We start from the raw sequence: 27,500 nt of genomic DNA on the forward strand, positions 1-27,500 counted from the left end.
ATTGTTCTGACCCCGCTGGGCCTGGGTTGGTAACCTTTGGTATGGTGCTGAGTATCGGCGACTGTGTGTGTGTGTGTGTGTGTGTGTGTGTGTGTGTGTATGTGTGTGTGTGTGTGTGTGTGTATGTGTGTGAGAGTGATATTTCTAATGTCGTGAGTCACATGACTTTCTCTCTCTGTGTGTTTCAGTCATGAGTTCTTCCATCTACTCTGGACACACGCAGTCTGAAGGTGAGTTAGGGTTAGGACTAGAAATGATACAAGCAGCGCTATCTGATAGAACTTCATTTCTATTTACTCATTTAATTTATTAAGATTTATTCAAAGCTGATCTATCCCTAAAAAAATAAATGAATAAAAAGTCCTGTGATTGACCTAGTTTATGAACTCATGTTGAATGATCACTTCTGAAATATGTGTGTTTGGTTTTCTCTGAGTCTCATTCAGAAAATGTTTTTGTAGAAAATCTAAACCTCTGGATTGTTGTGTCCCTCCGTTTATCAAAGAAAGAGTAAAAACAATAAAAAATAATAATAGATTTGTCAAAGACAGCGTTTGTGTTCTTGCACTTTACAATTTCACACTTTCACACCTGTTCTCTTACAGCTCCTCCCCGTCCTGTCCTGAGTGTGTCTCCTGCATGGTGGCTGAATGTTGGAGACTCAGTGACTCTGAGCTGTGAGGTTGGAGACTCGTCTACAGGCTGGACATTCTCCTGGTACAGGACGGTGTACGATGGACAGGGTTCCTCCACAGAGCAGCTACCAGACAGTGAGCGTGGGGCTGGAGGCTCCTACTCTGTCAGTCCTGTTGGTCTGAATCACACAGGGGTGTATGGATGTAGAGCTGGGAGAGGAGAACCAGTCTATTATTCATACTACAGCTCTCAGCTCCTCTGGGTAACAGGTGAGTTACTGATGGACTGTTTCAACTCTGAACTATGACCCTGTCTCAGTCTGAACTTTGACCCCCCTCTGTCACTCTCTCTCTCTTTATCTCTGTCTTTGTGTCTCTCTCTCCCTCTCCTTCCCTCACTTCCCCCTCTCTCTCTCTCCCCCTCTTTCTCTCTCCCTCCCTCTCCCTCTCCCCCTCTCTCTCCCTCTCTCCCTCCCTCCGTCTCCCTCTCTCCCTCCCACCCTCTCCCCCCCCCCTCTCCCTCTCCCCCTCTCTCTCCCCCTCCCACCCTCTCTCTGCCCCCCCCCCTATCTCTCTCTCCCAGGCCTCTCTCCTCCAGCCTCTCTGACCGTCAGTCTCAACAGATCTCAGTCCTTCTCTGATGAGTTTGTCTCAGTGAGCTGTGAGGTGCAGGGGAGCTCTACTGGATGGAGAGTGATGAGCTCCACAGAGGGTTCCAGGCTGTCAGAGTGTGACTCTGTTGAATCATCAACTGGACCCACATGCCTCCTCCCCTCTGTATCCACCCGTGACAGTGGAGTGGTCTGGTGTGAGTCTGGGTCAGGAGAGTACAGCAATGCTGTCAACATCACAGTGACTGGTAAGCTGTTGTCACTTCTACAGTCGTTATGGTTAGGATTAGGGTTAGTACAGGGGGGAGGGGTCAGGGTTTGGGGAAGCTGTTGTCAGTTCGACAGTCGTTTGGTGTTTCTGAGTCTCATTCAGAAAATGTTGTTGTAGAAAATCTAAACCTCTGGATTGTTGTGTCCCTCCGTTTATCAAAGAAAGAGTAAAAACAATAAAAATAATAATAGATTTGTCAAAGACAGCGTTTGTGTTCTTGCACTTTACAATTCCACACTTTCACACCTGTTCTCTTACAGCTCCTCCCCGTGCTGTCCTGAGTGCGTCTCCTGCATGGTGGCTGAATGTTGGAGACTCAGTGACTCTGAGCTGTGAGGTTGGAGACTCGTCTACAGGCTGGACATTCTCCTGGTACAGGAGGGTGTACGATAGACAGCGTTACTCCTATAAGCAGCTACCAGACAGTGAGCGTGGGGCTGGAGGCTCCTACTCTGTCAGTCCTGTTGGTCTGAGTCACACAGGGCTGTATAGATGTAGAGCTGGGAGAGGAGACCCAGTCTATTATACAGACTTCAGCTATCCTCAGCTTCTCTGGGTAGCAGGTGAGTTACTGATGGACTTTTTCAACTCTGAACTATGACCCTGTCTCAGTCTGAACTTTGACCCCCCTCTGTCACTCTCTCTCTCTCTATCTCTGTCTTTGTGTCTCTCTCTCCCTCTCCTTCCCTCACTCCACCCTTTCTCTCTCTCCCCCTCTTTCTCTCCCCCTCTCTCTCTCTCCCTCTCCCCTCTCTCTCCCTCTCTCTCTCTCTCTCTCCCCCCCTCTCTCCCTCTCTCTCTCTCCCTCTCTTCCTCCTTCTCCCTCTCCCCCCCTCTTTCTCCCCCCCCCTCTCTCTCTCTCCCAGGCCTCTCTCCTCCAGCCTCTCTGACCGTCAGTCCCAACAGATCTCAGTTCTTCTATGGTGAGTTTGTCTCAGTGAGCTGTAAGGTGCAGGGGAGCTCTACTGGATGGAGATTGATGAGGATCACAGAAGGTTCCTGGCTGTCAGAGTGTCCCTCTGTTAAATCATCAACTGGACCCACATGCCTCCTCCGCTCTGTATACACCTCTGACAGTGGAGTGTTCTGGTGTGAGTCTGGGTCAGGAGAGTACAGCAATGCTGTCAACATCACAGTGACTGGTAAGCTGTTGTCACTTCTACAGTCATTAGGGTTAATAGATAGATAGATAGATAGATAGATAGATAGATAGATAGATAGATAGATAGATAGATAGATAGATAGATAGATAGATAGATAGATAGATAGATAGATAGATAGAAACTTTATTTATCCCATGGGGAAATTCAGGTTCCAAGTAGCGTACAGACATAGAGGTATCACACATAACATACACATACAACATACAACATACAACATCAGCAGGATTGTAAACAGGCGAGGTGCAGTTGTAAACGTCTTTGCAGTTAGGTGAGGTGCAAAAAGGTAAGGCAGACAGTGCAATTATAGGACAGTGCAATTATAGCATTAAATACTAAAAACTAAATACGTGCTACATAAATATGGACTATTTTTAAAGTGCATTATTCCAGGCTGGTGGAGGGAGGTAGGGGCTCTGTATGAGGCCTAGCATAGCCAGTAAACATTGTAGTTAATGAGGTGAAACAGTGACATGATACATGATAGTGATGTGATACAGAGGGTGGAGGTTATGCAGAGAAGTCCATCTCTTTGCCCTTGATTGACATGTTGTAAAGTTGTATGGCTCTGGGGACAAATGATTTAGTCAGTCTGTCAGTTTTGCATGTCAGTGCTCGTAGCCTCCAGCTGATCAAGCTCTTCTGCTGGATGATGGTGTTGTACAGTGGGTGACCTTCATTGTCCATGATGGTGAGCAGCTTGCTCAGAGTTCTTTTTTCCATTACTGAAGTGATGCTCTCCAGTTCAGCTCCCACAACAGAGCCAGTTTTCCTTACCAGCCTGTCCAGTCACCCGGCATCCCTCTTCTTAGTGCTTCCTCCCCAGCACACCACTGCATAGAAGAGAACGCTGGCGACCACAGACTGGTAAAACATCCCTAGGAGTTTGCTGCAGACATTGAAGGACCGCAGCCTCCTCAGGAAGTACAGCCGGCTCTGTCCTTTCTTGTAAATCGCATCAGTGTTGGCTGACCAGTCCAGTTTATTGTCCAGGTGGACCCCCAGATACTTATATGTGCTGACCATCTCCACATTGACTCCCTCAATGGAGACTGGTAGCAGAGCGGGCTTAGACCTACGGAAATCCACCACCATCTCCTTGGTCTTTGTAGTGTTGAGTTGTAGGTGGTTGAGTTTGCACCATTGCACAAAGTCCTCCACCAGGCTACTGTACTCCCCCTCCTGCCCATCTCTGATACACCCCACAATTGCAGTATCGTCCGAAAACTTCTGCATGTGGCATGACTCTTTGTTGTAGCAGAAGTCAGACGTGTACAGGGTGAACAGGACAGGAGAGAGCACAGTTCCCTGTGGTGCTCCGGTGTTGCATACCACAGTGTCCGAGAGGCAGTCCTTCAGTCTGACGAACTGTGGCCGCCCTGTCAGGTAGTCAGTGATCCAGGATACCAGGTGGGCGTCCGCACCCATCTGCAGGAGCTTGTCTCCCAATCTGAGGGGTTGGATGGTGTTGAAAGCACTGGAAAAATCAAAGGACATGATTCTCACAGCGCTTTTCCCTTTGTCCAGGTGAGAATGCGTCCTGTGCATTAGATATGTGATGGCATCGTCCACTCCAACCTTCTCCTGGTATGCAAACTGTAGTGGGTCCAGTGCATGGCTAACCTGGGGTCTGAGTGTATGTAGAAGCAGTCTCTCCATCGTTTTCATTATGTGTGAGGTGAGTGCGACAGGCCTGAAGTCATTGAGTTCTTTTGCGTGTGGCTTCTTTGGGACAGGGATAAGACATGATGTCTTCCACAGTGTTGGGGCCCTACCAAGACGTAGACTCAGGTCAATTAAGTACCTCAGCGGCTAACCCAGTTCGGCAGCGCAGGTCTTGAGCAGTCTGGGACACACTTTGTCTGGACCCGCTGCCTTCCTGGGTTTAAGTCGCTTTAGTCCCAATCTCACCTGGTCTGCCATGATTGTAGGGGGGAGTGGCTGGGAGGGAGGGGGGGGTGGGTGGTGGGGTGGCTCTTTGTCCCTGGGCGCTCCAGTAGACAGTGGCTGATGGCTGGTGATTGAGGTCGGTGACGCCTTTGATGATGGGGAGTGTTGGGAGATGGGGGGGTGTGTGAGACGGGGGAGAGGTGTAGAATGGCCCTGCACGCCGACAGAGACAGAGACAGCTCCTGGAGAGGGGGTGGGGTAGGCCACCGCAGCTGGGTGGTCGAACCTGTTGTAGAACTGGTTCAGTTCATTGGCCCGGTCTCGACCTCCCTCAACACAGCTACTGCTCTTCCTCATGCCCGTCATCATCTTCATCCCATCCCACACCTCTCGCACGTTGTTCTGCTGCAACTTCCTCTCTACCTTCCTTCTGTATAACTCCCTTGCCTCTTTCAGCTTGACTTTGAGTTCCCCTTGTGCGTGCTTCAGCTTTGAAAGGTCCCCCTCTTTGAACGCCCTCTTTTTCTTATTGAGGAGGGCCTTGACATCGCTGGTAATCCAAGGCTTGTTGTTTGGAAAGCAGAGCACAGTTTTTGTGGGAACAACAATGTCTTCACAGAAGTTCAGGTAGTCGGAGTAGCAGTGTGCGAGCCCATCAATATCATCACCATATGATTGTTGGAAAATATTCCAGTCTGTTATGTCCAAGCAGTCCCTGTACTAAGTAATGTTAGTACAGGGGGGGTCAGGGTAAGGGCAAGCTCTTCAGTTCTACAGTCGTTTGGTCTCATTCAGAAAATGTTGTTGTAGAAAATCTCAACCTCTGGATTGTTGGGTTAGGTTTATGCAGGTCAGAGGTCAAGTTACTGGACGACTGTTTCTACCAAAATGACGTCTTATTCATAACCTCCAATAACACCAACCTGTTCTAACTCTGATTCCTCCTCCACCTGCACCTCCAACTACATCTCCACCTCCACCTGCACCTCCACCTCGACCTCCACCTGCATCTCCACCTGCACCTCCACATGCATCTCCACCTCCACCTGCATCTCCACCTCACCCTCCACCTGCACCTCCACCTGTATCTCCACCTCCACCTGCACCTCTATCACTACCTCTACCTCCACCTCCACCTCTCACTACCTCTACCTCTACCTCCACCTCCACCTCCACCTCCACCTCACCCTCCAACTCCACCTCTACCTCCACCTCCACCTCCACTTCCACTTCCACTTCCACCTCCACCTCCACCTGCAACTCCACCCCACCGTCACCTCACCCTCCACCTCCACCTGCAACTCCACCCCACCCTTCACCTCCACCTCGCTGCAGAAACGCTGCAGGGCTCCAATTAAGAACCCTCTGCCCTCTACACCTACAGCTAGCTGACCCTCCTAAACACTCCCCTGTCTACACTACACTACACTACAGCTAGCTGACCCTCCTAAACACTCCCCTGTCTACACTACACTACAGCTAGCTGACCCTCCTAAACACTCCCCTGTCTACACTACACTACAGCTAGCTGACCCTCCTAAACACTCCCCTGTCTACACTACACTACAGCTAGCTGACCCTTTTAAACACTCCCCTGTCTACACTACACTACAGCTAGCTGACCCTCCTAAACACTCCCCTGTCTACACTACACTACAGCTAACTGACCCTCCTAAACACTCCCCTGTCTACACTACCCTACAGCTAGCTGACCCTCCTAAACACTCCCCTGTCTACACTACACTAGAGCTCGCTGACCCTCCTGAGGGTCATTGAACACTGCCCTCTGGTGTCAGAATGGGAACACTGCCCTCTGGTGTCAGAATGGGAACACTGCCCTCTGGTGTCAGAATGGGAACACTGCCCTCTGCTGTCAGAATGGGAACACTGCCCTCTGGTGTTAGAATGGGAACGTTGCCTCTGGTTGTGTGAATAGGACCAGAGATTGTATATACTAGAGATAGGCCTCTCGCCTAATTCATTGTTGGTTTTGACAGAGACGGGGAAGATGGCGCCTGTCCCATGTGGGGATACATTTCTGACCAATCACCACGCAGTTATAGATTAGCGTTACTGACAGCTGTCGTTGCTAGGTTCGTGTTGCTAGGATCACGTATATTATTTTATAGCCCGGTTCTAACTGGTAATTAGCCAGTATTTAGTAAGAAACTATGAGGTAACTATGTGGTAACAAGGGCTTCTGGTGCCTCAGTGAGTTCATCACCATGGTAACTACCTGGTCTTGAATGACACACAGAGAGGCTTGAGTCAGTCAATCGAAAAGAAACAGCGTTTAGATTAGATTAGATTAGATTCAACTTTATTGTCATTGTGCAGAGTACAAGTACAGAGACAACGAAATGCAGTTAGCGTCTAACCAGAAGTGCAAAATAGCAGAAAGTGCAATGAACAGTATTTACAGGTAGTGCAATATATGAGCAGTAAGTAGTGCAGTATAATATAAGTAGTGCAGTGTAAGCAGTATATGAGTAAGCAGTAGCATTATAGCAGAATAAATGAGTTACAGTATGAACAGTGTAGCAGCATATGAGCTGTAAAGGTAATGCAGTCTAGCAGTATATATGTATTTACAGTAACATAAGGTAGATAGCAGAATAAATATAAATATGGAATGCCGTATGAACAGTATAAACAGGTATGTACAGTATGTGCAGATATGTGCAGTGTATTAACAGTAGTATTAAAGAAAATATAGAGATATGTGCATATGTGCATTATGAACAGTATGAACAGTTTAATTGAATATGACATTTTATTTCATATCAATAATGATACAAAATCATGTTATTTTATTCCTGTGTTGAACAGCTCAGCCTGATGAAGAGAAGCCAAGCAATGATGTCATCATGTCAGATTTGGATCCTCAGGAGTAACTGAACGTCCAGCAACAAGACATGGAAGCTATTTTAGCTCAGCTTTAAAGGGGCAATCTGGGATTGGTGAATCCATGTTGGGACTCATAAATGAATGATATACAGGATAGCCATTGAGGACATCATTGGGGCTTTAAAAGCAATACAACAATAACAATTTTAATTCCATTAAAAACTCTTTAACATATATTGTCTATCTCAATTCCAAATAATATAGATAACATGTATGATTAATATTTGCAATTAATCTCTGCTAGATCATATTTCACAATGGAAGTGCAATTCGTTTTTTGTGATAAAGTTATAATTTATGTAAAAAATCTGCTATAATAAGGACTTGGGTGGAATAAATCATGCTTATCTCTGAAAAGTTGAAATGAAACAATGTTTTCATTGATGTTTATTACTTTTGAACAGATATTGAGATATTCTTATTATAATCAAGATATTCTTATTACTATCAAAGCTGTGAAAAGCAAATACAGGTGATGAACGACAATAGAAACACGAGAACCAGACTTAGATCGATTTAGTCACTGGATATGAAATACATCTCTCAAAAATGTCTCAAAAATAATTTGAGATGATTTACAATAAATAGAAACACAAAACATGAACGAAATGTACACTGCTTTATTCACTGTCAAGGAAATACAGTACACGTCTGAAAAATACATCTCTCAAACAATTCTGAAATAATATTGGATACATGTGAATTAGAAAAATGGTGTGTGTGTGCATGGGCATGCCTGTCTACACAACACATGATGCACAGAATTTGAGAGTATGTGTACTACAGATGTACTTTTAGCAGTTTCTGCATGTGGTTTGTGTCTTTGAGTCCTTTGAGGGTTCACACACCTCGCTGCGCTTCCTCTTGTTGCCACCAGCTGCAATCTAGAATAATGAAAATACTTTATTAGTTCAGGATTTGTTTTCCACCACATCTCCTAATACCCAATTTCAATTTGACCTACACTGAAAAAAATGATTTTTAAGAAAGAAAACAAATCCTATTTTTAGTCTAATGAGAAGAAGAATCTTGCCAAGGATTTTTCACGTAAGAAAAATAGTCTTATTTTGAGAAAATATATCTAACTTTTTCTTAATATGATTCACCAGCTAATATCAAGCTCAATTTAAGTAGGAACAAGGTATGGACATATTTTGCAAATTATCCCAGCAAAGGAACAAGATTATGTTCCTTATTTTAAGATTGAGACCACTTGCACAACTTCTCAATTTAAGAATCTTAAGAAATTACAGTTCATAAGTAAGTAACAATTCAATAACTTTTTGCAGAATTTCCATGACTGTATATGAGCCACAGCTGTTTTAATAACAGAATAACAGTGTGCCTTTTACAATACATCAGATGAGGCTTTGTGTAGCCCAATCACATCCCCGAGGTAATATTTCATTGGGACATAGACCATATCCTTGTGATGTAATATGGAGTTGTAATATGGAGTGAAATCTACAAGGTTATCGACCGATATCAGTTCAGTTGCTTGTGCCAAGTTTGGGATCTCTATTTGATATGCCATATAATCTCTATTATAACAAATGGTGTTGTATTGCATGAACTCAAAACAAAACAATGATGAATTAACCACATATATATTTTTTAAAAGTCCAAATTCTGGCAGATCAGTTTACCTCATCATTTCCAAGGAAGGCTCTCGTTTTTTCTTTTAAGTATGACATGTTGCTTATTTCTGATATCGGTCCCAATGTACAATCATTTGAAAAAATGGGGTGTTCAGAACTACTTACATTCTGACAACATTCATACGTTTGATTATGCCTTATTAAGGACTTGCAGACATTTTTAAAGTTTAGTTTTGAAGCCCACTGTTTAAAAAAGCAATGCTTTGATTCAAATCTCATGCACATATGATGAACCATTGGTCCCAGTAGCTTAATCTGAGATGGAACATGAATCAAATAATGTTGCTTTGGAGTGATGTTGTTATCTGGGAAAAGGTTCTTCATATGTTTTAGGTGCTGTTCAATGAGTGTTTTCAATTTGTTGATAGTCTGTAGACCAATAACAGGAGCAAACAAAATTTGAACTATTTCTATCAGCTCAAGAATGACTGTGTGGTACTGATTACCTTTAACTGTATCAATCAGAAATGGAAGAATTTTAAGTAGAACAATCATTTGGCCTGAGGACTGCTTTAATTTATTGTTGGTTTATTGGTTTATCTCTGACATCAAGTGGAGAGTAGGGAAATGCAAGTAACGCACTATTGAGAACATCCAAGTCAAGTTGTCCTAAAAGTACTAAGTGTTTCATCACACACTTTATTTCTAATGGGGCAATCCTTTCCAGAATTACGTGCATGATGTCTTGGGGTGTTTGTTGGATCAAGTTAAAAGCCGGGAATTCTACCAGTTTACTCCTTCTGTTGATCCCAAATGTAGTTTTTAAACTGTTTCTGAGATACTCAGTATTGGCCTTCTCAATATCACTACACTGCCGCATATGTCTGTCTATGTTTCTTTCTTCAAAGTAATCCTCATCAAAATACAACTGCATGTCCTCAAATGTACATTCACACTGCCTACATTTCTTGAAAGCAAAACCAACACCCTCTTTAAAACCACAAAGCTCATGCTGAGCTAAAGTGTCCCCACATATAGAAACTAATGCTCCATATATTTCACGTTCACCATCCCCAATTTGAAATCTGACACCTTCATATAGCCTTACTAGGCCCTCATGCAGCCTTCCCAAAATTCCATCAACTCCACATTCAGAGAGTTCGCTCTTCTTTGCGATGGCGAGTAGGCGAATTGAAGCCAGTTTTGATCTATATTTTGGATTAATGTTTCCAAGTGTATAATAAAACATTACCAACTTATTCTTGGAAGCGTGAGACTCAAGCGGGTTGCAAAGTTCAATGACATCAGAGTAAAGGATTATCTGTAAGGCAGAGGGTCGGGCAGAAAATAAGGGGTGTGATTTTATGAATTCACCATCTGTAATGTCATACAAATACCCACTTCTGTATTTCTGTGGCTCATCTATCATTGCCAGGACTTTTGGATGGGACAATACCTGTTCCAGACTTTTGATCAGAGGAACATACTGAAAACATTTGGGTCTGGTAGAGAGGACTCTTTTTGCTCCTTTTTTTAGAAAGCAAGCAGTATACCCAACAGTAACTTCCTCTGACTCTACAAAATGGAAATAGTCCTTAATCATACAGTCCTGCCTGTACGTTGTTGAAACAGAGGCAAACGGATCCTCCAGCCGGTCAAATACTGCAAGAGCCTCCTTTTCAAGTTCACTTCCCTGATGTTGTTGGAATACTCTTTGTAGCCGACTCTTCAGATTGGGTACCAACAAAGCTTGGTACTGTTGCATTGCTGCCACAACATCATTCACACCAGTCTGAAAAACAGGCCCAAAAGGACAAATAAAAATAACATTACATCGGAATAGTCCAATATAAAAAATGTTCATTTTGTACTGCAGGTAGGTTCTATAGGGACAGAGATTACACCCCCCTTTCAATGAGGATTAATAAGAGAAACATAAACTAGAATAATTATAACAAACTGTGGAAACGAACTAATGAACTTATCAATTAAATGACAGGCCAATAAAGCATAATGCTAAATAAAACTGTGACAGTTTATAGACAAATGTAAATATTATCTAATGATCAGATTTGACATTGCAGATGATCAACAAAGCCAAAGAGTAAATTATGTTAATGTTGCATACGGACACACCTGCAAAAGATGGTGTCTTTCTCTTGCAGTCAACACAACAGCAGTAGCTTGTCTGGTCAGAATGTCCTGGCAGGAGTCATCCTTTAAAAAAGAAAACACTCAAATCAGATGTGTGTAATAGGTTCAAGTATTTTTTGGTCATTTTATTTTTCTTGAAGAAACACCATCCGCATACAATGAGTTACACTTTATGCTGCAGATAGATCTTGTAACTTTAATGATTGGCGTGACAAGTAGTATTTGCGTGGAAGACCAAGAGGATAAGACTCACTGCTCCTACTATTTTTATGAATTGTCAGTGTTTCTGCTTCATCTTCAGAGTGACCAAGCCACATACATAACAAAATATCTTACATACATGTTTCAAGTAACCTTGGAGTGCAGCAGGTAATGTGTTTGAAGAAATGAACCTGCTCTAATGGCAGTATTGGCTGATTGTGGGGGAGCAGGGGGCTGCTAGGGCCAACCACGGTAGATAGATCGATAAAACATCAACTACTGACCATGACCAACACTCATACCAGAACAATCTAATGACAAGAAGATGGAGCATTATAAAAGATTGTTATTGTGTGCTCAAGAAAACTATTCATATGCATACCTCAGATTGGTGTGATGCAGAGGGGCCATCTGCAGGCTCACTTGGAAAATCTGGTATATTCAAAGTTGTTTGTATGGTACAGTCACAAGTCTGGGACATAGAAGGGTGCCGTGGAGAGGTGGGGGTGCTGTTGTCAAAGCCAGAGTACAATGACACTGAATTGTCAAAAGCACCAAAATGCTCTGGGACGACAAAATCAGGACAGGGTTGCTCTACGTTCTCCACCGCATCCTCTGTTGGACTCTCTCTGTTCTCCACCATTGCATCCTCCGTTGGTCGCTCTACGTTCTCCACCGCATCCTCTGTTGGACTCTCTCTGTTCTCCACCATTGCATTAGTTGGCCTGTATTCATGGACATGAAAATATTAGAAGAGCAGGGGCCCAAACTCATCAAAGGCAGTCTTTGTGCATCAAAATATATGTTTGCTACACTGGAATAGTAAAAGGTATCTATTTAAAACAAACCCATAACTGGGGTTGGATCCAATGTTACAACAACTCACGTCATATTGGCCCAGTAGCCTACTACGACTTTGACATCATGCATTTAAGTCACAATTTCAAAAAGAAACACATTGGCAAAACATTAGTTCTGAAAATAACCTCTCTCTCTCTGTCTCTCTGGCACACTTTCATGCACCAAAGTAAAGGCTACTTTATGTGGATTAATAAATCAGCCTATGCTTTACAATCGGGTCTGTCAAATAGCTGCAATAATAAAGCCAAACTTCATAGATTTGTTGTGAGTTTTAGATTAGATTAGATTAGATTAGATTCAACTTTATTGTCATTGTGCAGAGTACAAGTACAGAGACAACGAAATGCAGTTAGCGTCTAACCAGAAGTGCAAAATAGCAGAAAGTGCAATGAACAGTATTTACAGGTAGTGCAATATATGAGCAGTAAGTAAGTAGTGCAGTATAATATAAGTAGTGCAGTGTAAGCAGTATATGAGTAAGCATTAGCATTATAGCAGAGTAAATAAGTTACAGTATGAACAGTGTAGCAGCATATGAACTGTATAGTAATGCAGTCTAGCAGTATATATGTATTAACAGTACATGAGGTAGATAGCAGAATAAATATAAATATGGAATGCCGTATGAACAGTATAAACAGGTATGTACAGTATGTGCAGAGTATTAACAGTAGTATTAAGAAAAATATAAAGATATGTGCATTATGTGCATTATGAACAGTATGAACAGTATGGACAGATATGTACAGAAGAGCAGTGGTATGAGTAAGAGCAGGGGAGGGGAGTGATAGTGGCTAACCTAACAGTTTATTTGTGCACACATTGAAACGCACAATTGCAGTGAAGGCTCTGATGGCGAAGCTGGCATTTAATATTCAGTGAACATTCTACTCTGTCTCGTTCATTATGTGCCATACGCAGTACGCTGACAAATAACCATCACAAATAAAATAAAACTGTATTCTCAGAGACTGGCAGCCTTGTTATTCATGCATTCTCCGTTTACTTAGGCTATATTTCCCAGCCGCGCTGCGCTTCCCTTTGGAGACCTTGTGGCACTGCCAATGGATGCGCAATGCGCGCCGGCCCAATTGAAAACCGCTGACTTAAGAAACGCAGGTGCTTTACCGATATGCCCACACGTCGTTAGTGTTTCGATCCATCGCTGATGTGAGGTCCAGTCTTGAGGTTGCTGTCCTTCCTTCTCTCCTTAAGTTGCTGCTGCCACTGTCAAAGTGTTCAGAATGGGTTCTTCGAATATGATACCAAAGTGAGTTGTAGACGCGATATTCTTTGGTACAACCATCGATTCCACAAACAACACGGAAATCTGGACTACGACTATGAACCGAATTTATATGACTCAATAAAGATTTGAGGGTTAGACCTACAAAAACAAAGCAGATAACACAGCGCCAAATCATGATTTTCTAGTCTAGCTAGCTAAGCTAGCTGGCTTGTTGACACGACACTTCACCTAGACCACCTGTGCTTGGGAATGAACGGGGAACAAAAGTATTAATATCTTTATCCCCTTGGGGCGACACATTAGGTCATCAAGGGGAAGTGACCATAACTCTGGGTCTCATAAGAGCAGCAACCAGTCATTAATTAATTATCCCATACACGGGCTTAATATGTATTATATGTTAGTGAAATTATCGAAAGGAATTTCAATTTTATAAAGAAAATCGAGGCAAACCTAAGCTATTTCGGACGGCCGGCCGCACCCTCGACCCTACCCTCAAAAGGTATATTCCAAATGTGTTCGCGCGATTTTCTGTAGAGAAGAGAGGCCGTTAACTGTTGGATTTCAAATGCAGGTACTTATTTTTGCAGCCAGAGAGTTTTTGGAATCGCGGTAATGGATCAACTGGACGAAGTTGCAATTGCTACACTAAGAGGTACGTTATATTGTTAAGTTATCTGTTTTATTAACATTAACTTTTTTCATTTTATGTGTCTAACCTGCCTTGCTAGGTTCGGTTGTGTGCTAAAACCCATTAAGTTAACTAGCATGGAAAAGCTCAAAATATCCTTATGTATGTATCTACAGTTAATATTGTGCATTTTATTATCAAACATTAAGTATTTTGATGCTATTTTTGCAAAAGTGCATGAAGTTTAACTAAGGAAATTATACAACTGTTAGCTAACTCTGGAACTTTAGTGCTAAGTTTTCAGGACAGTTAGACCTTAGAACTAACAGGCTAGTACAACGTGGTAGATGTTTTGTGTCTTTGCCAAAACGTTATTTAGCAGTAACTCTGTTATAGTGCAGCAGATAACTGAAACAATCTTTCAAATAGTGATACAAGCACTAAACTTGGTACAAATACTCCTTAGACATTATTCTTTTGAAAAAGCACGCGGGCCACTTGAAATTCAATATGGCCACCCATTTTCCAAGATGGCCGCCATGCAGACTTGTAAATGGGGACATTTGACACATAATCTCACCACTTTGATCAATTTGGATGATCTTGGTGTCTAAAAGTAGGTTTTTGATTATGGGAAAGCTGACTTTCCCATATTCAACTCTGAACACTCTAATGAGCTTCTTTCTACCATTTCTAGCAAAAGATGATAAAAACATAGATAGACCAGGACATATGCAACAAAATATTACATATGATCCTTATTTGAATGTACAACTGGAATGTTCAGTTATTTCACATTTTTGGGACATTGATAGTTAAATTGCAGCATAGAATGCATCTCACAAAAAAGTTGCAAAAAACAGTCATGTACATTTTTGTAACTGAAGAGTGCAAAGAGACAAACACATTTTTAACAATGCTGATAACTTGAATTTTATTGGTACTGCAAGCTGTGCTGACCATGACAAAAAATCCCATTCATAAAAAATCCCTCTGCCCATCCGCGACGTCATCCGCCTTGGCAAGTTGAAACACGCAGATATACCGCATCTTATCTTTTAGAGATTTTAGATTTTTCTCAGTCATTGTATATTCTTCTTCCTTTTAGTGTCTAATATTTAGTACTAATTCACTTATTTTAAGGATCATTCTGAACCCCAAGCCTAACCCCAACCCTAACCCAAATCCTAACCCGTGCCCTCGCCCTAACCCTAACCCCAACCCCAACCCCTGCCTTCACCCTAGCCCTCCTTGCCCTAACCATAACCCTGGCCTTAACCCTATCCCTAACCCAACATCATCCCCATAGTGAGCACTTTTTCCCACAGCACCAGAAACCTACACTTCACCCTAAAACAAAACTTCTGTACCTCCCAACAGCCCTATCTCCCTCTCCAACCCTACAGAATCATTTCAGCGTTCAGACGCAATAAGAATTTAAAAGACTTCCTCATGAAGTCACATTTCACCAGGTCCCCCGTAGAAGCCCCCTCATCTCACACCACCCACTTCAGGTCCAGGAAGTTCATATCCAACCCCCACAGCCACACCTCTATCCCCGTCTCAGACACATTCACCATCCAGTCCTCCAAGATCATTTACATCATCACTTGTACACTCTGCCACCGTCACTACATAGGAGAAACAGGCCACACATTAGAAACACGCTTAAAACAACACATATAGAACACAAAACGGGCACACTTGGACACACCCTTAGTCACTCACTTTCAGGAGCATCCCCTCACACACCTCTCCATGTCAGGACCATCCCCTCACACACCTCTCCATGTCAGGAGCATCCCCTCACACACCTCTCCATGTCAGGACCATCCCCTCACACACCTCTCCATGTCAGGAGCATCCCCTCACACCTCTCCATGTCAGGACCATCCCCTCACACCTCTCCATGTCAGGAGCATCCCCTCACACACCTCTCCATGTCAGGACCATCCCCTCACACACCTCCATGTCAGGAGCATCCCCTCACACCTCTCCATGTCAGGAGCATCCCCTCACACACCTCTCCATGTCAGGACCATCCCCTCACACACCTCTCCATGTCAGGAGCATCCCCTCACACCTCTCCATGTCAGGACCATCCCCTCACACCTCTCCATGTCAGGAGCATCCCCTCACACACCTCTCCATGTCAGGACCATCCCCTCACACACCTCTCCATGTCAGGAGCATCCCCTCACACCTCTCCATGTCAGGACCATCCCCTCACACACCTCTCCATGTCAGGAGCATCCCCTCACACCTCTCCATGTCAGGAGCATCCCCTCTCACACCTCTCTGTGTCAGGACCATCCCCTCACACACCTCTCCATGTCAGGAGCATCATCCAGCTCTTCTCTTCTGCACCAGTCCTTGAGCTCTTTGACTAATTCTGCAGTGCTACGCTGAGTACCCATTTTCTTTTAGGTTTTTAGCTTCTCAATAAACTAGTTGACTCATTTTCTTTGAGAGGCTAATAACAAATGACATGCTAACAGCTATTAATTTAGATTAACATAGGCTTTTAGCTTCTCAGTAAAGTATTTGACTTAATTTCTTTGAGAAACTAACAAATAATTAACGGCTAATGCTAACGGCTATTAGGCATTAAATTACTAATTACTTAATTGCATTAATTAAGATCCCAGACGTGCCCCCATTTTATGTAGCGCCCCCTAGCGTGTCTGGCTATTAGTGTGGAGTGCGCTCCCCGAATTCCTATGTAGCGAGAGATCTCTCTCTCTCTCTAGTGTTAATTAATGCTCTAATGTAATTACCTAATTATTACCTACTTGTTAGCATTTACACCTTCACATTACCCCAAAGAAATGCAAGCCTTCAACAGAAATAAGTTTCAGCTATTTACTGAAAGATATAGTAGTTACATATAAACAGTTTGAGTATAAAAGTAAAATGATTTGATTTGGCTTTTCAAGTGCAATACAAATAAACACAATTCAGTTCAATGACCACACATTCACACACATTCAGTTTCACTTGAAGCTAAAGCTAAGCCGGCAAATGACTAAATAAATACTCAATGAAATGAAATGAATGAGTACCCAAACCGCAGGTCCCAGTCAAAGGAGGACACGTGGCAGGCCCGTAACGTTGCTCAGGATCGTGGAGACAAAATGGTCGCTTCACGCCGTGGCGCAGCAAACAAAAGAAACTCACTGCCGTAGTGCTGGTCGTTGTCGTTCATCCACGCCGCGACAACGCGGTTCTGGCGATGCTGGTGGTTGAAGACGTCGTCCGACAGCAAAGCAGATAGGGTTCTGGAGATAAGTGCTTCCTCAGACGATGCACAAAAGGGCAACCGAGCAGGCTACTCGCTGGCAAAGTCCTCTTAGCTAACTCGCGCTGACTAGCCGTCCGCTCTTTCTCCTTGGTGAATACTCTAACCGAGTTCTTCAAAACCGTCAACTATTACGCTGTAAACTTCAAATAAAATGTCTATAAACTCACTCTTCGTGCAGTCTTGAAACACATTTACTATACCACGCATTAACTTGGTGTTTTACCAACTTCTAACGTCGCAGTTCTCACTCATGTCCTTCTCTTGCTCCCTCCGGTCTCGTTCTCCTCGCGTTCTCCCAACGTCCGTCTTCCTCCCACTTCCTGACCTTTGACCCCCGACTCCTGATTGGTCCTCACTCCAGGTAAGTGCATTTTAACTAATACATAGTTTTAATGCATGTAAACATTATTTAAACATTTTTAACATTCTGGAAAACTTGTTTGAAAAGAAAATAAACAAAATAAAAATACAAAGAGTTTAGGAAATACCCAAAATTCCCATGGGGCTACATCTATAAAATACCTGAAAAACATGCAGTGTGCTTGAACCTCTGATCAGACACAAGCACTAGAATAGTCTCAGGAGTGCCAACATTGCACGGCCTAAATCAATCAATGGTGTTCAGGGTTTATACCCACCTATTTAATCTATGGTGTTCAGGGTTTACCCACCTATTTAATCTATGGTGTTCAGGGTTTATACCTACCTATTTAATCTATGGTGTTCAGGGTTCATACCTACCTATTTAATCGATGGTGTTCAGGGTTTATACCCACCTATTTAATCTATGGTGTTCAGGGTTTATACCTACCTATTTAATCTATGGTGTTCAAGGTTTACCCACCTATTTGATCCATGGTGTTCAGGGTTTATACCTACCTATTTAATCTATGGTGTTCAGGGTTTACCCACCTATTTAATCTATGGTGTTCAGTATTTACCCACCTATTTAATCTATGCTGTTCAGGGTTTATACCTACCTATTTAATCTATGGTGTTCAGGGTTTATACCCACCTATTTAATCTATGGCTTTTTGTCACCATTATGGATCCTTTTTTTGTGCACTTTCTGGTTAACACCATTGATTGATTTAGGCCGTGCATCGTTGGCACTTCTGAGACTATTCTAGTGCTTGTGTCTGATCATGGGTTCAAGCACACAGCATGTTGTTCAGATATTTTAGATATTTAACATTGCCTTTGCAAAGTATTCCGACCCCTTCACTTTTTCCACATTTTGTTGTGTTTTTGACTCAATTTAAAATGGATTAAACAAAAAAAATTTGCCATCAATCCACACACAATACCCCAGAATGACAAAGCGAAAACACGATTTTTGAAATTTCAGTACATTTATTAAAACTGAAATACAGAAATACCTCATGTACATAAGTATTCAGACCGTTTGCTATGGCAGTCTTAAAATTAGCTAAAATGCAAACATGTCATCAACAAATCACTCAATAAGTTGAATTAAGTCCATCTTAATGCAAGCATAATAATTCATGTCATATTGGAAAAAATATCTTTGTTTTTATAGGGTCTCTGATTTGCATAGGAATCAATTACACACTGTGTAGATTAGGATGTTCTGAAGACACTGTCGATGTTGTAATGACAGAGAAGGAGAGCTGTCTTCACATCCACTCCCTGCTACCTTACACACAGCAACGTAATTGTTACGGTTCCCCCTCCCAACCAACCCTCTGGCACCACCTCGAGGCCGTGGCGGTCATCACTGGAGCGTCTTCCCAGGCGACAGCGCAACTGTTCCCTATCGCCAATCAGCGCACCTGCTACCCATCGCCAATCACCTGCCGATAAGAACCCTGCCCGATCTTCTCTCCAGTGCCAGATCGTACTGCGTCCCTCGACACCCCGTCCTCCCTGGTGTTTCCCCTCGTCGACCCTTCTATGGACCTACTACTGGACCTCCCGGCCTGCCGAACCCCTGCTCGTCTGACTTCCCGCCTGCCTGCCGAACCTCCGCTCATCTGACTACCGCCTGCCTGCCGAACCCCTGCTCGTCTGACTACCGCCTGCCTGCCGAACCCCTGCTCGTCTGACTACCGCCTGCCTGCTGAACCCCTGCTGGTCTGACTACCCACCTGCCTGCTGAACCCCTGCTGGTCTGACTACCCACCTGCCTGCTGAACCCCTGCTCGTCTGACTACCGCCTGCCTGCCGAACCCCTGCTCGTCTGACTACCCGCCTGCCTGCTGAACCCCTGCTCATCTTACTACCGCCTGCCTGCTGAACCCCTGCTCGTCTGACTACCGCCTGCCTGCTGAACCCCTGCTCGTCTGACTACCCGCCTGCCTGCCGAACCCCTGCTGGTCTGACTACCCGCCTGCTGCCGAACCCTGGACCGACCCACGACCACTCTATGGGATTACCCCCCTCCTTCTCTCCCCTACCCCTTTCCCTTATTATTATTATTATTAAATACGCCTTCAGGCTAATCATACCCCTGAGCGCCGTCTTTTGGTTCCGCCGCCGTTCATAGTGTAACAGTAATCCAGCATCACAACTCAAACACCCAATCTAACCAACTCTTATATACATACAGGCACTCTCTCCTGTGTTATTCTTAGAGTTCATCATCAGTCTGATTTGATCATCTAATCATTCATCTGGATTGTTTCACTGTCAGTTGAATTTCTTCGATACATCCACTCTCTCCTTGTGGTCCGAGGAAGACATTTGGGCTGACAGGTCTCAGGCAGGGCTACTCATCTCAAGAGCTACACTGACACTACACACTGTTTACCACAAACTGTACACTACACCCTACACACTACACGCTACACACTACACACTACACACTACCCACTACCCACTACAGACGACACACTACACACAACACCCTACACACTAAACACTACAAACTACACACTAAACACTACACCGTACACACTACACGCTACACACTACAGACTACAAACTACACACTACAGACTGCACACTACACACTGTTCAACACACACTGTTCATTACACCCTACACACTACAGACTGCACACTACATACTACACACTACAGCCTACACACTACACTCTACACAGTACACCCGACACCCTACACACTGGAAGAGGGAACATCTGTACATCCAACATCTCAGTGAAAACACACCACTATCCAACTGCATCATGTTATGATCCATCATCTTTGAGCCTTTGGTGTTCAGTGTGATCTCCCTGAGACTAGTTTACACAGGGTCACAGAAGAGCCTACATACGAAACCATAAACCCTGGGTAGAGGGGCTCAGTGAATGTGGAGTGGAATGTGTGCAGGAGGGTCTGTGTGTCAGAGGAGACGCTGTAGAAGGACAGAGTGCCGGCCGGCCAGTCCAGATACACTCCTACTCTGCGGGAGCCAGAGGAGGAGACAGGTATGTCAGTGTTCTTATTATTGTGCCTGGCGGAGTAACTGTCATCAGAGTGGCTCAGAATCCAGGACTTGTCATTGTTTCCCAACCCACAGTCATCACCACTTCCTCTCCTGCTGATTCCTTTATATGTCAGTCCTATATCAGCCTCTCTCCAACTCCTCTCTACCTCCCAGTAACGGCGCCCAGTCAGACCCTCTCTACACAGCACCTGTAGACAGTAGTCAAATCTCTCTGGGTGATCAGGATATGGCTGCTCTCTCCCCAGTGTCACCTTTCTGTTCTCCTCAGACAGAGAGAGGCATCTGTGTGCTGTGTTTGGGTCCAGTGTGAGCTCACAGGCATCTGATTGAGAGGGCAAAAATAATCATCAAATCAATATAATTGAATGAATTACAATATACACAATGTCATCTTGTTATGGTGACATTCTTTTTTTCACAAAATATTACTTATTAATTTAAAATATTTTACAAGGGATACAACTAATTCACATTTACTAATATTTTAGATTTACATATGAATACATTTACATTTACAGAAATTACAGAGAAATTTGTACAGGGTGAAGAGGTCTTTAGGAGGGACCGTTAAGATGTAACATACAATACTGGTGCTCTGTTTGAACTCTGCTGTACCCTGGTTCTTGAGTAATATCACAGTCCTATTCTCTACAGCCTTGGTGACTTACATTTGATCAGCCCAAGTTTGAGCCTGCACTCTCCACCATGGTCCACACTATATCAACCACAGAAGAACCCACAGTGGTTGAATGACACACTCACAATCATGTGGAAAATAGATACTGTGCATTCATCTCATTGATACGTCCAGCCACATATTCAGCCTTTACCTGAGTGTCTGTAGTTTACAGAGTGGATCTTTCTGTACAGCAGAGAGCAGCGCCAGTCCTGAGTCTCCTGGGTGATTGTAGCTGAGGTCCAGCTCTCTCAGGTTGGAGGGCTTAGACCTCAGAGCTGAAGCCAGAGAAACACAGCCTTCCTCTGGGACTCCACAGCCTGACAACCTGGGGAAATAGTGTCACTCCATCTGATATCAATAATCTGATTATTCCTCTCTAATGTACATGTGCAGCTTTAAATCCTTTTCATTTGGCAGTTGAAAGGCCACATGTGAATGAGGAATACAAATAAATACATGAAGCCAAACGATCACTGTGGTGCAAGAATTCATGAGTGAGGCTTATAGTTGCTCTCAACAGGGGAGCAAGCAACCTTGGATACATTTGTAGTGACTGGATTTCTACGTCTGGTATAATGTATTTGCTAGCTATTGGGTTAGTGCAGTATTGTGGAGTCCCATGAGCTGATCTAAGGCCAGGTGGGTCAGGATTTCAGGAGAGTAAAGTTATTCAGACAGTGCAGACAGAGCAGCCTCCCACCACACACAGGCACACACACACACGCACGCACACGCACACACACACACACACACACACACACACACACACACACACACACACACACACACACATTATATCGGAATTGATTGGAAGATAATGTACATTGTTTGTCTCAATCATTGAGCCTGTCTGTGCAAGTATCATTGATTCCATAGAATGATAATGTAACAGACACTAGGAATGATGCATCTGGTAACAAGAATAGTCTCAGACCTCACCTCAGTGTCTGTAGTTGACAGTGTGGACTCCCCAGTCCAGCAGAGAGCAGCTTCACCCCCCCGTCACCTAGATCATTATTACTGAGGTCCAGCTCTCTCAGGTGGCAGGAGTCTGAGCTGAGAGCTGAGGCCAACGCTTCACAGCATCTCTCTGTGAGGTCACATCCATTCAGCCTGAATGAGGAATAAATACATGTTGCCAAATGATCACTGAGGTGCATTATGAGAAGAATTCATGATTCAAGCCAATCACAGGCATGTTTGTAGTCAATGTATTTCTCAGTCTGGTATATTTGATTGATATTAGGCTGTGTAGCCCCATCAGCTGATCTCAGCCCAGATTGGTGAGGATTGAGGAAAGAATGGTTATTGAGAGAGTGAACCCCCCCCCCCACCCCACCACACACACACACACACACACACACACACACACACAAACACACACACATTATATGGTAATTGATTGGAAGATAATGTACATTGTCTGTCTCAATCATTGAGCCTTTCTGTGCAAGTATCATTGATTCCATAGAATGATAATGTAACAGACATTTAGGAATGATGTGTCTGACAGCAAAAATAGTCTCAGACCTCACCTCAGTGTCTGTAGTTGACAGTGTCGACTCCCCAGTCCAGCAGAGAACAGCTTCACCCCCCCGTCACCTAGATCATTATGACTGAGATCCAGCTCTCTCAGGTGGCAGGAGTCTGAGCTGAGAGCTGAGGCCAACGCTTCACAGCATCTCTCTTTGAGGTGACATCCATTCAACCTGAATGAGGAATACAAATACATGCAGCTAAACCATCACTGTGGTGCATTATGTTAAGAATTCATGAGTGAGAGTTACAGTTTCTCTCAACAAGGGAGCAAGCAACCATGGATGCATTTGTAGTGACTGGATTTCTACGTCTGGTAACATGTATTTGATAGCTATTGGGTTAGTATAGTATTGTGTAGTCCCATGATCTGATCTAAGGCCAGGTGGGTCAGGATTTGAGGAGGGCAAACATATTCAGAGTGAAGACAGAGCAGCCCCCCCCCACCACCACACACACACACACACACACACACACACACACACACATTATATAGTAATTGATTGGAAGATAATGTACATTGTCTATCTCAATTATTGAGCCTTTCAGTGCAAGTATCATTGATTCCATAAAATGATAATGTAACAGAAACTTAGGAATGATGTGTCTGACAACAGGAATAGTCTCAGACCTCACCTCAATGTCTTTAGTTGACAGTGTGGACTCCCCAGTCCAGCAGAGAGCAGCTTCACCCACCCGTCACCTAGATCATTATTACTGAGGTCCAGCTCTCTCAGGTGGCAGGAGTCTGAGCTGAGAGCTGAGGCCAACGCTTCACAGCATCTCTCTTTGAGGTGACATCCATTCAAGCTGAATGAGGAATACAAATACATGCAGCCAAACGATCACTGTGGTGCATTATGATTAGAATACATGGGTGAGAGTTATAGTTGCTCTCAACAGGGGAGCAAGCAACCATGGATACATTTGTAGTGACTGGATTTCTACATCTGGTATCATGTATTTGGCAGCTATTGGGTTAGTGCAGTATTGTGGAGTCCCATGATCTGATCTAAGGCCAGGTGGGTCAGGATTTGAGGAGGGCAAACATATTCAGAGAGTGAAGACAGAGCAGCCCCTTTCCCACCACACACACACACACACACACACACACACACACAGACACACACAGACACACACACATTATATCGTAATTGATTGGAAGATAATGTACATTGTCTGTCTCAATCATTGAGCCTTTCTGTGCAAGTATCATTGATTCCATCGAATTAAAATGTATCCGACAATTAGCAATGATGCGTCTGGCAACAAGAATAGTCTGAGACCTCACCTCAGTGTCTGTAGTTGACAGTGTGGACTCCCCAGTCCAGCAGAGAGCAGCTTTACCCCCCCGTCACCTAGATCATTATAACTGAGGTCCAGCTCTCTCAGGTGGCAGGAGGCTGAGCTGAGAGCTGAGGCCAACGCTTCACAGCATGTCTCTGTGAGGTCACATCCATTCAACCTGAATGAGGAATAAATACAAGCATTAAGACATTTTGACTCCAATAAAAAGTTAAAAAAATTATCTTTGTGATGTGTTCTTTCATTTCCAGTTGCTTGTCGCCACACCGGATTAGCAAATAATTACATTTTCGTCCAAAACCTTTCCATGGGCTGTTTTGGTATTTTGACATATTTCACTAGAACAACATGTTTTCTAATAATTTCACTTCATTTTAAAAATGAAATCGTCATGTATCCATACTTTTCATATCTTACATGATGGATAGAGCGTTCAGTTATAGATGAGTGGCGAGCTCCTTCTAACTGCACCAATTGTAAACTCACTGGCTAGAGAACTGACTCATTCCACTTCCACTAAAATTAAGCTGACAAACTCATTAGCTGAACTGTGAACATAAGCCAGCCAGCTAGCTATGTTATTTGCATAATGTCAGACAAAAAGTCTTAATTTGAGCGGTGTTGTGATCAATGTTGGAATGCGGTAGCCGTTACGTTAAAATCAGTTGGGAGTCGTGACACAAAGCGACTGAACGTGATGGAGCAAGTCACATATTTGTGTGTCAATAAAACATGAAACATAAGTGTGCAATCCATTAATGAATGACTTTTGATCGTGTGATCAACAACTCAGTTTCTTCCATTTAATCCGTAAATCATAATAAGTGATCACATACTCCATTCATCGCCCAAGTATCAATTCAGTGTTTTGTCCATCTACTTACAGTGCCGTCTTAGAGGCTGTGACCACTGGCAGCAGCCTCAGAAGACCCTCTTCTGATCTGGAGTACTTCTTCAGGTCAAACACATCCAGCTCCTCTTCTGAAGTCAGCAACACAAAGACCAGAGCTGACCACTGTGCAGGTGAGAGTTGGGCTTTTGAGAGACGTCCTGACCTCAGGTAGCTTTGGATCTCCTCCACTAGAGAATGGTCATTCATCTCATTCAGACAGTGGAACAGATTGATGCACCTCTCTGGAGAGGGATTCTCCCATATCTTCTTCTTGATATACTTGACTGTTTCCTCATTGGTCTGTGAGCTGCTTCCTGTCTGTGTCAGAAGGCCTCGTAGGAGATTCTGATTCGACTCTAGTGAGAGGCCCAGGAGGAAGCGGAGGAACAGGTCCAGGTGACCATTCTTACTCTGTAAGGCCTGGTCCACTGCACTCTTGTGTAGGTTGATGATGGGTTGGATCCGTGGTGTGGGAGTCTTTCGTTTGCGGCTGTGTGATGACGGTAGCTTCATGGATGAGGATTTCTGTTTCACCAGTGGATTCTCATTGCTGTTGTTGAATCTGAGGAACACATATAAAGCAGCTAGGAACTCCTGGATGCTCAGATGCACAAAGCTGAACACTTTGTGCAGCCCACCCTCCTCTCTGAAGATCTGAGTGCACACTCCTGAGTACACTGTGGCTTTTGTGACATCAATGCCACACTCTCTCAGGTTTTCCTCATAGAAGATCAGATTGCCCTTTTCCAGCTGTTTGAAGGCCAGTTTTCCCAGTGACAGAATTAGCTCTTCATCCCAGTGTGTGTCATGGTCTCCAAGGTACTTCACATTCCTTTGCTGGGTCTGAAATACCAGGAAGAGTGTGTACATCTGTGTCAGAGTCTTGGGCATCTCTCCTCTCTCTGCTTCACCCAACAGTCTCTCTAGGGTAGTGGCTGAGAGCCAACAGAACACTGGTATGTGGCACATGATGTGGAGGCTCCTTGATGACTTCATGTGTGTGTTGATTCTGCTGGCCAGGTTCTCATCACTGATTCTCTTCCTGAAGTACTCCTCCTTCTGTGGGTTGTTGAACCCTCGTACCTCTGTCACCTGGTCAACACACTCAGGAGGGATTTGATTGGCTGCTGCAGGTCGGGAGGTTATCCAGAGGAGAGCAGAGGGAAGCAGATTCCCCTTGATGAGGTTTGTCAGCAGCACGTCCACTAAGGTTGACTCTGTGGCATCACAACATGTCTCGTTGTTCTGGAAGTCTAGAGGAAGTCGACACTCATCCAGACCATCAAAGATGAACAGAACTTTATACTTGTCAAAGTTGGAGATTCCTGATTCTTTTATTTCAGTGAAGAAATGACCAAGAAGTTCATTCAAACTGCATTTCTTATCTTTCATTAAATTCAGCTCCCGAAAAGGAAGTGGAAATATGAACTGGACATCCTGATTGGCTTTTCCTTCAGCCCAGTCCGTAATGAACTTCTGAGTAGAGACTGTTTTTCCAATGCCAGCGACTCCGTTTGTCAGCACATTTCTCATTGGTTTGTCTTGTCCAGGTAAAGGCTTGAAGATGTCGTTGCATTTGATTGGTGTCCACTGTGATGCTGGTCTCCTGGATGCTGTCTCAATCTGTCTGACCTCATGTTCGTTATTGACCTCTCCACTTCTTCCCTCTGTGATGTAGACCTCTGTGAAGACCTTATCGAGAAGTATTTGGTTGCCTTGCTTAGCTATTCCCTCAAATACACACTGAAACTTTGTCTTCAGGGTGGACTTGAGTTCTTGTTGGCACACCACAGCAAGCTCACCTGAATGACAAAACAATTTACAAAATATTCCTGACACTTTTTACATTAAGTTGACCCAGTACTTGCAGTAACTGTAAATATGTCATTTAGCTGACGCTTTTATCCAAAGCAACTTACATTGCAGTAGTGCATACATTTCAGTATATATGGTCCCAGCAGGAATCAAACCCACAATCTAAGCATTGTTAAAGCCATGTTCTACCGACTGAGCCACAGAGGACCACATGTTGTATTAATTAACAAGTTGTTATATAGTAATTCATTACTAATTATTTATATAGTAATTCATTACATAGTATGTAGTGTAGTTGAATGATATATTACTGTGTAGGAAAGAACAGTCCTTATTCCTTCTGTGTTATAGGAAACTGTCCAAACCCATTACTATGCAATTATACAGAAACAA

General features: G+C 43.7%; 1 protein-coding gene and 1 long non-coding RNA gene across 2 annotated transcripts in view; one reads left to right on the forward strand and one right to left on the reverse strand.

The window, feature by feature from the left end:
• LOC310823896 (uncharacterized protein) overlaps positions 1 to 27,500 on the reverse strand; it is a 427,663-nt gene that overhangs the window by 396,173 nt on the left and 3,990 nt on the right. The window contains exons 9-14 of the mRNA XM_083696835.1: positions 25,285 to 27,094; positions 24,387 to 24,560; positions 23,732 to 23,905; positions 23,095 to 23,268; positions 22,499 to 22,672; positions 21,711 to 21,884 (exon numbers count right to left, since the gene is read on the reverse strand). Of these exons, the coding sequence (XP_083552961.1) occupies positions 21,711 to 21,884; positions 22,499 to 22,672; positions 23,095 to 23,268; positions 23,732 to 23,905; positions 24,387 to 24,560; positions 25,285 to 27,094 (2,680 nt within the window). The remainder of the gene's footprint in view (positions 1 to 21,710; positions 21,885 to 22,498; positions 22,673 to 23,094; positions 23,269 to 23,731; positions 23,906 to 24,386; positions 24,561 to 25,284; positions 27,095 to 27,500) is intronic.
• LOC310823970 lies at positions 1,947 to 7,828 on the forward strand. Its single transcript, XR_014555001.1, has 3 exons — positions 1,947 to 2,080; positions 2,384 to 2,659; positions 7,397 to 7,828. It is a non-coding gene; the product is annotated as an uncharacterized lncRNA (long non-coding RNA).

The sequence above is a fragment of the Argentina silus genome (assembly GCF_951799395.1).
Source record: "Argentina silus genome assembly, chromosome: Y".
Taxonomy (NCBI): Eukaryota; Metazoa; Chordata; class Actinopteri; order Argentiniformes; family Argentinidae; genus Argentina; species Argentina silus.